The sequence below is a fragment of the Mirounga leonina genome, unplaced genomic scaffold (assembly GCF_011800145.1).
Source record: "Mirounga leonina isolate KUSES-001 unplaced genomic scaffold, KU_Mleo_1.0 Mir_94, whole genome shotgun sequence".
NCBI classification, from domain to species: Eukaryota; Metazoa; Chordata; class Mammalia; order Carnivora; family Phocidae; genus Mirounga; species Mirounga leonina.
This window is the reverse complement of record NW_023270855.1, coordinates 55,167,239-55,181,743: the sequence shown is the minus strand read 5'-3', so window position 1 is coordinate 55,181,743 and position 14,505 is coordinate 55,167,239. Positions and strand designations below refer to the sequence as shown.

The 14,505-nt window shown below is 59.6% G+C and overlaps 1 protein-coding gene across 10 annotated transcripts in view; it reads right to left on the bottom strand.

Annotated features, from left to right (window-relative positions):
- Nucleotides 1-2,304: 2,304 nt before the first annotated feature.
- The window catches only part of PTPRS (protein tyrosine phosphatase receptor type S), a 98,618-nt gene continuing 86,417 nt past the window's right edge, over nt 2,305-14,505 (bottom strand). For 6 of the 10 annotated variants that reach the window (XM_034998293.1, XM_034998292.1, XM_034998298.1 and 3 more), the window contains 14 exons: nt 14,259-14,371; nt 12,658-12,705; nt 11,550-11,647; nt 11,344-11,467; nt 10,599-10,774; nt 10,400-10,519; nt 8,857-9,011; nt 8,497-8,782; nt 8,159-8,337; nt 7,304-7,430; nt 6,550-6,675; nt 4,581-4,735; nt 4,278-4,413; nt 2,305-3,651 (listed from right to left, as the gene is read on the bottom strand). In XM_034998293.1, the coding sequence (XP_034854184.1) occupies nt 3,583-3,651; nt 4,278-4,413; nt 4,581-4,735; nt 6,550-6,675; nt 7,304-7,430; nt 8,159-8,337; nt 8,497-8,782; nt 8,857-9,011; nt 10,400-10,519; nt 10,599-10,774; nt 11,344-11,467; nt 11,550-11,647; nt 12,658-12,705; nt 14,259-14,371 (1,912 nt within the window). In that variant the 3' untranslated portion in view covers nt 2,305-3,582. The remainder of the gene's footprint in view (nt 3,652-4,277; nt 4,414-4,580; nt 4,736-6,549; nt 6,676-7,303; nt 7,431-8,158; nt 8,338-8,496; nt 8,783-8,856; nt 9,012-10,399; nt 10,520-10,598; nt 10,775-11,343; nt 11,468-11,549; nt 11,648-12,657; nt 12,706-14,258; nt 14,372-14,505) is intronic. The other 4 variants (XM_034998296.1, XM_034998300.1, XM_034998297.1 and 1 more) reach the window with 1 other exon arrangement.

Genomic DNA, 14,505 nt, shown 5'->3' with positions numbered 1-14,505 from the left:
CTGTGCATTGTTGGATTAAATGAGACTCCATGAGCCGAGCATACAGTAAGTGCTCAATGAACGGGGGTGGATGCTATGGTATCCTGTGGTAAGGGCCAAGGCGACTGGAGATGCCATCTTGGTGATCATGTCTGTGGGTTGAGGCAATTCCCTAAGGTCCTCAGTTTCCCAGAAGTCTTCAGATCAATCCCTACCCACTGTCACCTACCACCAATCATAAGCATGAGCATCTCAAGGGCTGAGCCCCAAAGCTGAGGGTCAGACACATTAACTTTCCCTGAAGATCCTCCTTGTCCAGTTTCCAGTTAGGAGGGGAAGGTAGACCCTATTTAGACACTTCTGCTTCAATGGCTCGGGAGACCAAGGAAAGGAAAAAAGAGATGCTTCCTTAGAGGGGTTTTGAGGGCTGGGTTCTTTGAGGGCAGAGCAGTCTTGGTCAAGTAAGACCTGCATGATTCAGGTAAGACCAGGTTTGGGTTAGAATCTGACTGTTCTGGGGGCACCTGGGTGGCTCAGTTGGTTAAGCATCTGCCTTCGGCTCAGGTCATGATTCCGGGGTCCTGGGATCAAGCCCTACATCGGGCTCCCTGCTCAGTGGGGAGTCTGCTTCTCCCTCTCCCTTTGCCCTCCCCCACTTGTGTTCTCTTGCTCGCTCACTCTCTCAAATGAATAAAAATCTTAAAAAAAAAATAATAACCTGACAGTCCTGTCCCTTTTGTCCCACATCTGTTACTAAAAAGATCCCTCCTCCCTACTTGTCAGAGCTCAGGAGCTGCTCAGTGTCCCACGTGCTTCTTAATCTTTCTTCCTTTAAGGTCTGTCCTCCCCCCCCCACCCCTCCTGCAGTGGGACAGGGACACCTCCCACACCACCTCCATCACCCCCCCCAGCTCCCCTGCTTCTCCTCGGCTCCCCTGATACACTTCACAATTAAAAAAAAAAAAAAAAAGCTTATCTGTAATTAATTCTCACCTTCCTGGTTACTCTCATTTCTTGACTGTACTTAACCGATGATTTATCTACTTCTGGTGTTTTCAAAAAGTTTTTTGTTTTGTTAATACAAAAGAATAACCTCAAAACTGTCCAGAGTTAGATCCAACTTTTATCTTTTTATTTAGATTTATTCTGTTCTTCTCTAGTTAACTGAATTGAAAGCCTAGTTCATTTATTTCTTAAGCTCACTTATTTTTCAGAATTCCTTGTTTTCAGCGTGTTCGAGGCTGTACATGTTTCTCTGGGTACATGTCCGCGTCCCACAGATTTCACGATGTAACATACTCATTGAATCAATCGCTCAGTTTCAAAGGCTCTGTAATTTTTATGTTGATTCCTTCTTTAACCTTTGCCTTATTTAGGAAAAGTGCTTTAAAATTTCCCACCATAGACCCTTCTTGGGGAGGGCTAACTTTTTTTCACAGAATCTACTCCTTGGGGCCAAGGTCTGGTTATCTTATCTACTATTGGTTTCTTGGGATTTGTGGAGATCGCCACTGCGGATCTGTAGAAATGTTTCCTGTTTGAGAACTCTGGGGGTAGGGGATATAGGATTTGATCAATCTATTTAACTAAGCTTATTCGTGGCACCTTTTATATATACTTTCTGCCTCCTGGATCTGATGGCTTCTCAAATGGGTGGCCCCACCCTTCCTAAGTGGGGCCCCTGGCCCCACTAAGACCTCCCCCTCTTGTCCCTGGAGCTTCTCTGTGACCGTGGGAGGGACTGCTCAACCCCTATCTAGCACCTGGGTCGGAGCAGGAAGAGACTCGGCTCCCCCTTCGTGCCCCAGCATCTGACTGGCTCGGCATCTGGATCCACTCACCGGGTGACCTCCAGCTTGGGAAGAATAGCAGCTCCAACCCCGTGCTTCCCTCTGTGGACTCCGCTCCATCACCGACCCCCTTGGCCATGGAGGAGACTGACGAGGGCGTGAATCCCAGCCCCGCTTCAAACCCACTGTGTGACTCCATGGTGGGCGCCCCTCTGAGCTTTGGGTTCCTTACCTGTAGCTTGGGCTGATGACTCCCACACCTCAGAGAGGTGGCCCACGGCAGATGGCCAGCCACGGTCGCAATTATCACTGAGGACGTGAGGCGGCCCCTGGAGGACCAGAGCCTCGGTTCTGGGCTCCAATCCCACTATGGCCCCTCAGGCCCTGTGTGATCTCGGACAAGCAACACCACCTCTCTGGGCCACCTTCCTTACCAGACTGTGTACACGACGGAACGAGAACGCACGAGCCCTGCAGGCGCCCGCCCGCCCTCCCCAGGGATGGACGGGGGGCATGACAAATACTCCACCACTGGCCGGGGTCAGACGATCTTCCTTTAATACAAAGTCGATATATCTACATACGCAGAGGTGGGAAAACCACCCAGCTGCTTCCGTTTGAATGAACAGTGTTGAAAGCAAACGGCAGGTCTGTTCTTGTACAAAGAGAAAAACTCACTTGCTCAGGGGTGGGGGGGGAATCCCATCCTTCTGCTTCTGCCCCAAAACTGTCCCATAGTCCCAGGGGGAAAGGGTCCCTGATCCGAGCAGAACATGGCCTCTCTCTCCCGGAAGAAGCGGGACCCCCTGTTTTGTTCAGTCCTCCTCCTCGGGGGCGGGAGATTGGGGGGAGTTCAGGCGGCGGGGTTCGGGGTGGGGGTCACTGCCCTCTCCTCGGCGGTAGCACCCACACCAGTGGGTTTTTGAACCTGACGCTGGTGGGCCGGAGCCCCCTGTCCCCCCACCCCCACCGCCCCACCCTCAGACCGGTCCTTGATATGTTTCAGAATTAAAAGAGGAAAAAAAAAAAAAAAAAGAAAAATGCAAAAAAAAAGGGAAGAAACCAGGAGCACAAGGGCCTCCTGTTCTTGAGCGAGGCACACCTTCCGAGGACGGCGGCGGGAGGAAGCCAGGCCGCCCGGGGCGGGTCGCCGGCCCGCGCACCTGCCAACGCAACCGCCTTGCGAGAGCGTTCTCTGCGGTGAAAAAATAGACTTGTCTGTGAACGGAACAGGAATAAGCAGAGTTCTTTTTAAATTTGTTGACTGGCGAGTCTTTTTTTTTTTTTTTTTCCTTTTTCGGTTTGTTTCTTCTTTAAAAAAAAAAATGAAAAAAAAAATACACTATTTAAAAAAAGAAATGTCACTGGATACAGTTACACAGAGTCTGAAAAGAAAGCTGAATTTTGCACCCCCAGCCCGGCGGCGCCCCGCAGGCTGCAGACCAGGAGGGCCCCCCCGAGGGGAGGTGGGGAGGACTGGGGCTCAAGCGCACGGCCCTGCCGGCCCTGCCCTCCTCTGGTTCCGGGGAGAAGCCCTGTTTGCTCACTGCCCCCCACCCCCCCCAGGAATCTCTCGTTTGGAATTGGAAGGAAATGAGGAATGTGCCAAGTTTCGGAAGGCGGCGGCCGGTGCAAAGGAGGCTGCTGGGCCCTGCACGGGGGGCTCGGGGGGCCGCATTGCTCCTGGAGGCCGTGCAGACACGTGGCCGCTCCCTCCTCCCACCCTGGCCGGGGGTCCAGGTCTCCGGGGGCCCACCCGGCAGGGGCAGAGGCATCCGGGGCCGGTGGAGTCTGGCCGGCGGCGACCATGGCTTTAGGTTGCATAGTGGTCAAAGCTCCCGAGGTACTCGAGCCCGGCCTGGTAACAGAACTGGTACTCGTCCTGCGGGAGGGAGGGGGCGGGGGCTCGGTCAGGGCCTCCGTGCCCTGTGGCCTCCCGGGGCCCCCCATCGCCCTCAGGAGCCGGCCCGCTGCCTGGTTCTTACACACAGGCTGGGCTCTGGCCCTGGAACGGCCTCCCCTCTACCTGCCTGGAAGCCCCCTCCCCCTGCAGCAGGGCCCTCAGGGCTGGGGGTCCGACTCCAGCTTTGCCTCCCCAGGGACGGAAAGGGACAGCCTTGAGGACACTTGGAATGCCCACCACGTGATCCCAGGGAAGTCCCTTCTAGCTCTGGGCCTCACTTTCCCCATCTGGGGGCGGGGTGGATTTCCAGAACTCTGGCCCGTGTCAGGGTCCTGGCTGAGCCACGAACTTGCTGTGACTTTGGAACTGGGACGGACGCCTCTCTGCCCACTCTGTGGGCTGCCTCTCAGCTCTGGATTTCACTCTACTCTTGGGTCAAAAGGTAGAACTAATCCCCTTCTGGCCCCAAACGGCTGTCGAAGAACTTCTGCCCGCGACAACCCGGAGTCGAGGTGCACTGCGCCCATCTCACAGAAGAGGAAACTGAGGCTCAGGGGGGCAGAGGTGTGGGGCCTGGCAGCCGGGGCCCCGCATGCGGCTCTCACCTCCGTCTGCACCATGGCCGGCCTCTGGGTCCGCAGCATCTTCACCGTCTGGAAGATGTCCACCACGCCCTCGTACCGCATGCGCTCCAGCACGATGCTGAGCGTGATGAAGACGCCCGTCCTGCCCACGCCGGCACTGTTGGGGGCGAGCACAGCCGTTCAGGGCTGGGTGCTCCGGACAGCCCCCTGTGACTGCCCGACTCCTCAGGCACAAAGAGAGCCCAAACTCGCGAGCCTGGGGAAGGCTCGAGGCTGTGCTCGCTGGGCCTCAGTTGCCCCAGCTGGGCTTGAGGGACAGCTCACCTGCAGTGGACAGAGATGGGGCCGTCCTGGCCGAACTGTTCCTTGGTCTTGTGCACTTGGCCGATGAAGTCAATGAAGCCCTCCCCTGACTTTGGCACGCCCTGTTCCGGCCAGTCCGTGAACTGGAACTGCCGAACCGTCCGGGACTGGCCATCCTGGAATGAGACCAGCGGCGGTCATGGCTGGCTTCCCGCCCGGGCCGGCCTCCCGTCCCATCTTCCGTCTCCAGCCAACACCACCCTCCAGTGTTCCCCGTCCTCAGCCCTGTTTCCTGCCACCTGCCCTGGGGACTCGCGGTCTGTCAGCATCTAAGGGTGCCAACGCCACGCTCCTCCCCATCCACCAACCTCCGCATCCAGCAACGATGCCATCTTATATGCCACCGCCCACCGCCCCCCAGTCCACATGTCCGGTGCCATCCGCCGCGGCCAAAGTGACATCCAACACCACCGCTGGCCACCATCCCGCGGGGCACCTGACACCTGCCCTTCTCAGTGCCATTCTCTGCCGCCATGTTCTTGCATCCTCCTCCACTCTACCATCCGGAGCTCCGCGCCATTCCATCACCTTCCACCCTTTACCACCCAACACCACGCTGTCGTCCACTGTCCACCCATTACTCACTCTCGTCTGTCACTTAAAAAGCACCAACCGACACCATCATCCCACCTCTCACCACCCACGGCCGGTAACTAATCTGTGGCCACCACCACCCACCTTCCACGGACTTTCTCCATCCCCCCTTCCCACTCTCCAGCAATGCCAGTCAACCCCCGTGCTCTCTGCCGGGCTCCAGCCATGGCGACCCAATGGCCCCATTTCCCGCAGTACATCACTAGGAAGCCTTTACCCTCGCCATCTGTGGGCGCGGTCTTCCACGGACCTCCTCCATCCTTCCCTCACCCTCTGGGTTCCCAGTCATGCTCTCTCCACCCAGCGATACCCCCTCACCCTGACGGCCTCCATTCCCGCCTTTCTCGGTCTGGTACCATCAACAGCACGAGTAGCATTGGTCAACGAACACTCGTCATTCTCTGCTACCCAAAGTCATTTTCCATGGATTTTCTCACCCGCCACGGGCCAAACGCTTGCCCTTCTCCCAGCTCCTCTTCCCCTGCCCGGGGCTGAGAACACCTCCCCCTTTGCCGACCTGGGGGACCACGTTCTGCGGGCATTCTCCACCCTCTGTCACCTGCATTCACTCTCCAACCTGCCTGCCTCCAACCCGACACTGTCCATGCTTGTCTCCCTCCACCACATCCACCAGCACCATCCACGGATTCTCCAGTCCCACGTCCGACCAATCCAATGGCACCGTCTTGCACCAGCCAAGCGCCATGACCAGCCACACTGGTGTTCATCGGGCTTCGCCACCCACTGGCAACGTCGTGACTGACCCGCCCCCTCTCCCACCTCAGAGTGATCCTTTGTCTTCCCACTGGGCCACCTGCCACTGCCAGTCTCCACCAGCTGCCGGCAGACCACCCCCTTCTCCACAGAATCCTCACCTGCCAACATCGCCTACCCTTCGTTCCCCTCTCCCTGCTACGTGCTGCGACCCAACCCCGCTATTCAAGACCCTCTTCCAGCCCACGGCTCCATGGCCCAGCCCCTGCACCCTCTGTCATGTCTCCCCCACCCCGCCTGCAGTGCTGCCACGCCATCCTCCATAGGGAACACCCCGCTCACGCCCTCTTACACCATTCCCCTTGGACCTTGCTCCCTAGTGAGGGGTGCTGCACATGCTCCCGGGGGGACACTGTGGGATCAGCACCGGGACGCAGCGCTCTCTCCCACCTGTTTGGTGCTGGAGGGATTGGTCCACTTTGACAACCCAACCCCCAGTGCTTATTCCTACCCCCGGGTCTTTGCTTCTACCCCCAACTAGGGAAGCCCTGTCCAGATCATGAGGTTCTGAGCAGCAGGACCAGGATTCCAGAATCTCCCAGCGATCCCTCCCCACACTCACCCGGGCGTCCGTGACCTTGAACTCCCGCAGGATATACTGAGGCATGTTGTATTCCGCCATCGGATCCACCACAAAGTACTGGTAGCGGGCGGAGCGCTCAGCTGGCCAATACTGGTGACATTTTTCCTGCGGAGGAGACGGCAGCTGCAGTCAGCCCGGCATGAGTCCCGACCCCCGCCCTGGTCTGTGGCTCACCGGCCCCCCACCCCTGGTCCGTGGCTCACCCAGCCTCCCCCACCCCCGTCTGTGGCTCACCCACTGCCCCCACCCCTGCCCCTGGTCTGTGGCTCACCGGCCCCCCACCCCTGGTCCGTGGCTCACCTGGCCACCCCCAAACCCCATCTGTGGCTCACCCACTGCCCCCACTCCCGCCCCTGGTCCGTGGTTCACCCGGCCACCCCCACCCCTGGTCCATGGCTCACCGGCCCCCCCGCCCCTAGTCTGTGGCTCACCCACTGCCCCCACCCCGCCCCCGGTCTGTTGCTCATCTGCCCCCCCAGCCCGTCTGTGGCTCACCTGCCACCCCCACCCCCGGTCCGTGGCTCACCCGCCACCCCCACCCCGTCTGTGGCTCACCCGGCCCCCCCCGCCCCCAGTCTGTGGCTCACCCGCCACCCCCCGCCCCTCATCTGTGGCTCACCTGCCACCCCCACACCCGCCCCTGGTCCATGGCTCATCTGGCCCCCACCCCCACCCCCCATCCATGGCTCCCCGGTACAACCCCCCCGCCCTGTCCCCCCGGTCCGTGGCTCACCCGGCCCATCTCCCTCAGCTTGGTCAGCATCACTACGATGGTGGAGTTGTTCTCCCACAGCATGCGCCAGAAGTCCTCCGTGGTTTCTGCCAGTGGCCCCTGCGTCGCAATGTAGGCCTTCTGCTGCCTGTGGTGTGGGGCGTGTGAGACCAGGGCCAGTGGGCAGATGCAGGCCCAGGCGGGGGGCCAGCCTGATGCCGCCCGGTGGGTCAGGGCCCCAGCAACCACACCTGCCACGCCCCTGCCTCCCCAGGAGTCGCCGGCCGGTGCCCTGTCCCCCTCCCCGTCTCGCCAAGCCTCCCTATAACCCTGTTTTGCACCCGGGGAAGCCACTGGCCTCAGGAAATGTTCTGGCGCCTCGAGGAGGCTGCAGAACGTCCCCTGACCTCTCCTCCCTTGCCCTCCACCCCCTCGAGGGCCAGTAAACTCCTTCTAGGCGTCTGTACGGACTAAGCTCTCGGTCACCCCCAGCCTTTGCGCAGGTGGGGCCTTCGCCGCAACACCATCCCTCAGCCAGGGGTTCTCAACCTGGGCACTGACGTTCGCGGCTGCATCGTTCTCTGTGAGGGGCACTGTGGGGTGCTGAGCGGCATCCCCGGCCTCTGCCTGCCCCCACTCCCATTATGACAAAAATGTCACCAGACACTGCCCAATTTTCCTTAGGTGGCAGAACTGCCCAGATTGAGAACCACTGATGTGAAAAGGACAGACGGAACCACGTTACAGACGGTAGCCATCCGTTAAATACACAGCTCAAGATTCCCTCCACCTCAGCCGCGACCCCGCGAGGCTGGCGGGGTGTCCAGCTCTCCTTCCCACGTGAGGCTGGGGACCGCCGGGGCAAAGCGGGGGTACCTGTAGCCATCGATGAAGCTGGCGTTGATATAGTCGGAGCCCTCCACCCCACGGATGGGCTGCAGACAGACCCGCGTGCTCTCGTAGGGCATGATGTTGACCAGGCGGTTCTTGAACTTGTTACAAGGCAGATTGGCACTGATGAAGCGGGACGTGTGGGCTTTGGAGTTGGCCAGCCGCTGCGGGGACAGAGGAAGGCGGGGGTCAAAAGCGGGAGGGCCTCCAGTGGGGGGCGACAGAGCGCGAAGGGTGGAGCGTGCGGGGGCGCGGGGAGGGGGACAGCCCGGACCTCCAGCCCCTCGCCACGCCCCCAACGCCCACCGGGAATGCCCCCCAACCTTGAACTCGAGCTCCATGCCGGTGACATGCTCGCCGGGCTCCACCTGCGCCAGCTTCTGGATGTAGGCGTAGAGGCTGCGGGCGGGCACCTCCGTGGTGCCACAGCCCACGGCCTCCAGCAGCGCCTCGTGGATGAAGCTGTACTGATCCTCGGTCTGCACCATGTAGTTGCGCTGCGAGCGCATGAGCGTCACGTGGCCGTACACGTCCACCGTCTTCTCCGGCTTGATCCGCTCCAGCATGGCATCGATGACGATGAAGCAGCCGGTGCGGCCCACGCCGGCACTGCGGGGACGGGCACGGCGGTCAGGAAGGCCGAAGGAGGCCCCGGGGCGGGAGCGGGGGGCGGCCGGGGGTACCTGCAGTGCACGACCACGGGGCCCGCGTCCGGCGGGTTACAGGTTTTCACTCTCCGCAGGAAAGCCAGGAATGGCGTCGGGTACTCGGGCACCCCGTGGTCCGGCCACGCCGTGAACTGGAACTGGCGGACCTCACGTTTCTCACTGGAGCCATTCTGGGGGCCGCGGGGACAGAGCCGGTCACAGCAGCGCTCCGTGCACGGACAGAGGATGCCAAATTCATGCCCAAGGGCCCGGCTGCCTCACGTACTCGGCGGGGCGGGGGATTGGCGGGGGGGGGGGGGGGGGGCAACATCATGCCCCGACTTTCTCCCCAAATCCGCCCCCATCTCAGCTGGTGGCGGCTCCATCCCTCCAGGCGCTCTGCCCAGGACTCTGGAGTCCCCCTTGATTCACTGCCCCTCCCACATCCAACCGGCTCTGCCTTCATCTATCCCAAACCTGCCCGCTTCTCACCCCCTCCGTGGCGGCCTTCCTGGTCCAGTCCCCTCCACCCTGGAACCCCCTCCTCTGGTCCTCGCCCCAACAGTCTGCCCTCCCCACAGTGGCCACCAGAGGGCGCCAGTGAGCACCTGAGTCAGGTCTGCCCCCACCCCCACCCCCCAACAGGGCTACCATCCACCTTAGGGTAAAAGCCCAGCCTCCCCTCCTCCCTCTCTCCCCCTCACTCACTCTGCTAAAACCATAATACAGGCCTCCTCATTGTTTCTCCATCATGCCAGGAACGGTCCTGCCCCAGGACCTTTGCACGGGCTGAGCCTCTGCCAGGAATGCTGTTTTTCCCAGTTCTCTTGGCTCCCTTCCTCACCATCTCCAGGTCCCCTGACATATACTTTATTTTTCTCCTTCTACGTGTAAGATTTGTCCTTTTACATATTGACTGTCAATGCCTCGTCAACTAAACTAAGCTCCAAAAGGGCAAGACATTTTGTCTGTCTTGGTCCTTGCTGTGTCTTGGTGCCCAAATCAGGGCCTGACACACGGTGGGTGTTTAGTGTTGACAGAGGACCCGGCTGGAGTCTGGGGAGCACTGTGGTGCCCGCACCCTCCCCTCCCCATGCTAACAATGAAAAAATGTTCTCCGGATGGCAAACTGCCCCAGTCGAGAACCAGTGACATAGAACACAGATGGAACCATGTAACTGACAGCAGCCATCAGTTAAACACACACCTTAAGATTCCCTCTGCCCCAGACCTGACTGCCCAGACTAGCAGGGACTCTCTAGCTTTGTCTCCCACCCATCACGGGCCTAGGCTGGGTGAGGCCAGAGGGCAAGGAGGGAGGGAAGGCCTGGGACGTAACTGATGGCAAGGGGACGACAGGCTCATTGCTACGTTAGGTTCTGCTGGTTTTGTCCTGATGTGGCTGGACATAGGAGGTCCCTCCTCTGAGCCTCAGCTTCCCCACCAGTGGGCTTCGAGAGAATGTGGTCAGCCTGGGCTCCCCGATGGGGAGCTCCCAGGACAGAAGCTGGAGCCTTCTGTCTGCCTCTTCCACCCCCATCACCCCCTCCTGCAGGCCCCAGCCCAGGCCGGGCCCTACCTTGTGCAAAGAGAACGTCCGGACACAGAACGTGGCCAGCTCGATGGTGTCCAGCAGCGTGACCTGGATGAAGCCATATGTCTCCGTGCCCCTGTTGGGCCAGTACTGATCACACTTGATCTGTAGAAGGCGGGAGAATGGAAGTGAGCATGGGCTGGCGCTGGCCGGGCGCGCGGGGGCTGCAGGGTCCGGGCCCCACCCGTGATTTCTCCTCTAGCCGCGTCATCATGACGATGGTAGCCGAACGCTGTTCCCACACCATACGCCAGAAGTCGCCGAAGGTCTCTGGCAGCGGCCCCTGCGTGGCGATGTACGCATTCTGCCGCCGGTAGCCGTCCACGTAGTTGGCGTTGATGTAATCGCTGCCCACGATGCCTACAGCAGAGACAGATGCCAGAGATCAGCGGGCATGCTGCCGTCCCCTACACGGGTTCTATCTGGCCTACCGCTTCCTGGGAGCCCTCCCGGATTGCCCCGAGCTGCCCCCACAGGAACCATGGAGCCTGAATGTTGCGGTTTCTCTGCCCCCGCACCACCGTCGCTGGGGGCCAGACTGCTCTCTGGGGTGGGGCCGTCCCTGTGCACTGCAGGGTCTGAGCGGCGTCTCAGACCTCTAAATGCAGCTAGCTCCCTGTCCCCCGGAACGTGAACACGAAAATGCCCTCAGACATCGCCCAACGTTCCCTGGGCACCGAGAACCACAGATGCAGAGGGACAGATGGAAATGTGTTACGGACAGCAACCATCAGTTAAACACATATCCAAAACTTCCCAGTAGCTTCCTGGCTGGAGCTGGACCAGGCCTGTGAGCAGCATCTGGCCTCAGTTTCCCTAATCTGTGCCCTTGCTCGTCCGCACTGGCCCTGCCGCGTGGCCAAGTGGAGGCACGGTGTCTGTGCGCTCTCTCTGGCCTGGGGAAAGGCGGATGGGGCCTGGGCAGCTACCTTCAATGGGCTGGAGGATGACGCGCGAGTGGTCGTACGCGATGACGTTGGCATAGCGGTTCTTGGGTTTGTTCACTTCCAGGTTGGAATGTTCCCACGTGAACTGCTGGCCCGGATCAATGGACTGCAGGGGAAGGTGAGGTGGGAGGCATCAGGGTGGGGCGCTGGGGGGTCAGGGTGGGGGCAGGAGGCGGGGGCTAGCTCACCTCGTACTCCTGGGAGAGCTTGAGGCTGTCATTGGCCTTGAGGCGTTCCGTGTGCTCCGCCATGTCTGCGATGGGGATCGGGGGGTGGCTGAGCATGCCTGTGGGGAGAGCAGACCCCACGGTGCGGCCGGTCACGCGGGAGCCAGCCTGGGGGCCGGGGGGCGGGGGGCGTTCTACAGTGTGAGTCTGTGATGGACGCGCTGTGGTTAGAGCGAGTGGCGGGGGAGGGGAGGGTTCGGGACGGCCCACGCTGGGGCCGGGAGCCCAGGCCTGCGGGTCTGTCTGCAGGTGGAGCGTTCGAGGAGCGGCTCCCAGCTGAGTCTGACACCCCCGGCTCGTGATGTCCGCCTATCCCAGTGCCCCCAATCCAGCTGGGGATGCAGGGACCGGGGAAGGGTCGCCCTGGAAGACTCCAAGCTCCTAGTGCCTCGTGGCAAGAAGGAGGCGGGTGACACAGAAATGAAGAAGCAGATGCGGCTGGCTGGGCCTCTGGAAACCTCGCTCCCCAGGGCACGGGCCGGTGATGGACGCCCCTGTCTGACCCTTTGGGATCAGAGGGACTGCGAGGTCTGCTGCCAGGGAGCGCTGAGGCACTGGGGAGGGGAGATGGTGTGTGTGTGTGTGTGTGTGTGTGTGCTGGGGGGGTCCCCATCTCTCTGTGTGCCTGCATCATTTCTCCATCTGGTGCATGGGATAGTGTGGGGTGGGCCTGGCTCTTTCTCCCCAATGTCTGGGTCTCCAAGACCTGTCTCCTCTCCTGGGGCGCAGGGGGCTGAGCTACGTGCCGGCTCAGAAGTACAACATGGCCAGGCCAGCTGGTAAACACCAGCATCCCCAGCCCCCCAGGCGCTCCCCAAGAGCCCTTACCTAAGGAGTGAAGCTGGGGTCCTGTCACGCAGGATGACCCCCCCGCACCCCCACCTACAAGCAGTCACAACCAGCGACCTAAGGGCCCAACAGACCAGAACCCCGACTCCCCTGAGAAGCCAGCGCAGGACAGGTGGACAGAGATCAGGAGGCGGGATGGAGAACCAAAGATGAAAACAAACAGGGGGTGTGGGGGGGGGGCGCGAAAGGAAGCCGAGAACAGAGAGACACAGGAACTAACTTTCAAAGTGAAACCCCGGCTCTCTGAGGGGGCTGCTGAGGCCCGAATCTGCAGAAACAGCAAACAATAAATAAATGAAAACACACGGGGGGCCCCTGCCTCCCCCATCCCTCACTGGATGCACGCACAATGGCCGGCCGACAGACGCAAAGGGCAGAGCGACTGCAATGGGGGACGCACGCTGCCCGGGCCCCACCCCGAGGACCTACGGGAGCTGCTGTGGATCCCTCCTACCGGACTGCACCCAGTCCTGGTTCTCAGCTGTGACTTCGGGAAGATCCCAAAGCTCTCGGCCTTTTGTCAATGTGTCCCCTCAGACCAACCTGGCCTTGGGTCCCCTGTTGGGGTCAGCAGAGGAGATTTCAGATGAGGTGCAGGAGGGTGAGGGTGAAACCTGGGGGCAGGGGAAGGACCTACGAGCCCATGCCATGAGCTTTAAGAAGGACAGCAACTATCAGTTAAACATGGGTGTTAAAAATCATCATTTGGATGAAAATAGAACTGACACGACCTGGTCCAGAGACAGAAAAGAGAAGGGAGTACATTAGGGGTGCCATATGGGACCTTTCGTGATCCCTTATGGCAGCCTGCTGCCATCAGTTACACCTGATCTTAGCCAGAAGGCTGAGAAGTGACAGGAGCCATCAGTTAAATATAAGTGACCAAAATCCTCATTTGGATAAAAACAGAACTGATGTGAGACAGTCCAGCAACAGAAAAGAGAAAGGAGTATATTAAGAACAGTATGTGAGGCCATGCACTAGCCCTTAAGGAGGACTGCAGCCATCGGTAACATACAAATGTTTAAAATCTATTTGGTTGGAAACAATTATTATGAGACAGGAAGTAGACAGGAAGTTCAGAGACAGGAAGTAGAGACTGGATGCAGGGAGAGGGACAGATGGAACCATGCTGTGACCTCATAAGGAGAACAGCAGCCATCAGTTAAATGGAAACCTTATTTGGTTGGAAGCAGTTGGCATGAGCCCATTAAGAGGGATAAGATGAGGGAGTATGTGGATCACTATACATGAAGATGATCAAGGACAAGACCCTGGTTCATTCAGTTCTCCCTCCAGGCATGGCAGGTGACCTTAAGGGACTCGTGTGAATATACAGGGAACTGTGAAGAGGCAGGCGAGCATGAGCATCTGTGGACGAGAGACATGCAGCGCACATGGGAGGCAAAATCTCTGTACCTCGCCAGGGGGACAGCCCACGGGAGTGTGGAGAAAGGCCAAGGAAAAACCCGAATGCCCACCCCTGAGCGTCCCTAAGACCAGTGGGAACCAGAAGCATAGCTCCTTCTGCTAGAAGAAAGGAGGGTTCTTTGGCTTGTTTCATTTTTAAGGGGTCCATTCTGCTCAGATGACCCCAACCCCCAGTGAAACACAGCTTTGCAAAAGCCTCACTTGGTTGTAAACCAGAACTGGTCCATGGAATTTCTGGATCCACAGAGGGATTTGGGAATCGGGCATTTCACTGCACCAAACCGCTCAGCAGGGGCAGATGAGGTTCCACCGAGGGGGCCGCTTCCTCATCTCTCATGCTACCACCTCCCCTCCGTGGTGTTGATCCTGGCACCTGGGATACACACATACCTGGCGTCTGGAAGTTAATGCGTCTCATTTCTACAGGGTCCTTGGGGTGGTGGGGGGCGAGGTCAGCGTTGTTCAGGAGGCATTTGGTGCGGGGCTCTGAGTCCTTGCGTTTACTTTGTGGGAGCAAGCAGAAGACTCCTTGAGTACCGGCGTGTGTCCAAAGACGCACGTGTACACGCGTGAATGCCGATCAGGTACCGCAAGTGAGGGACCCGGCCAGGGGAAAAGGGGCCGTGTACGCGCACGG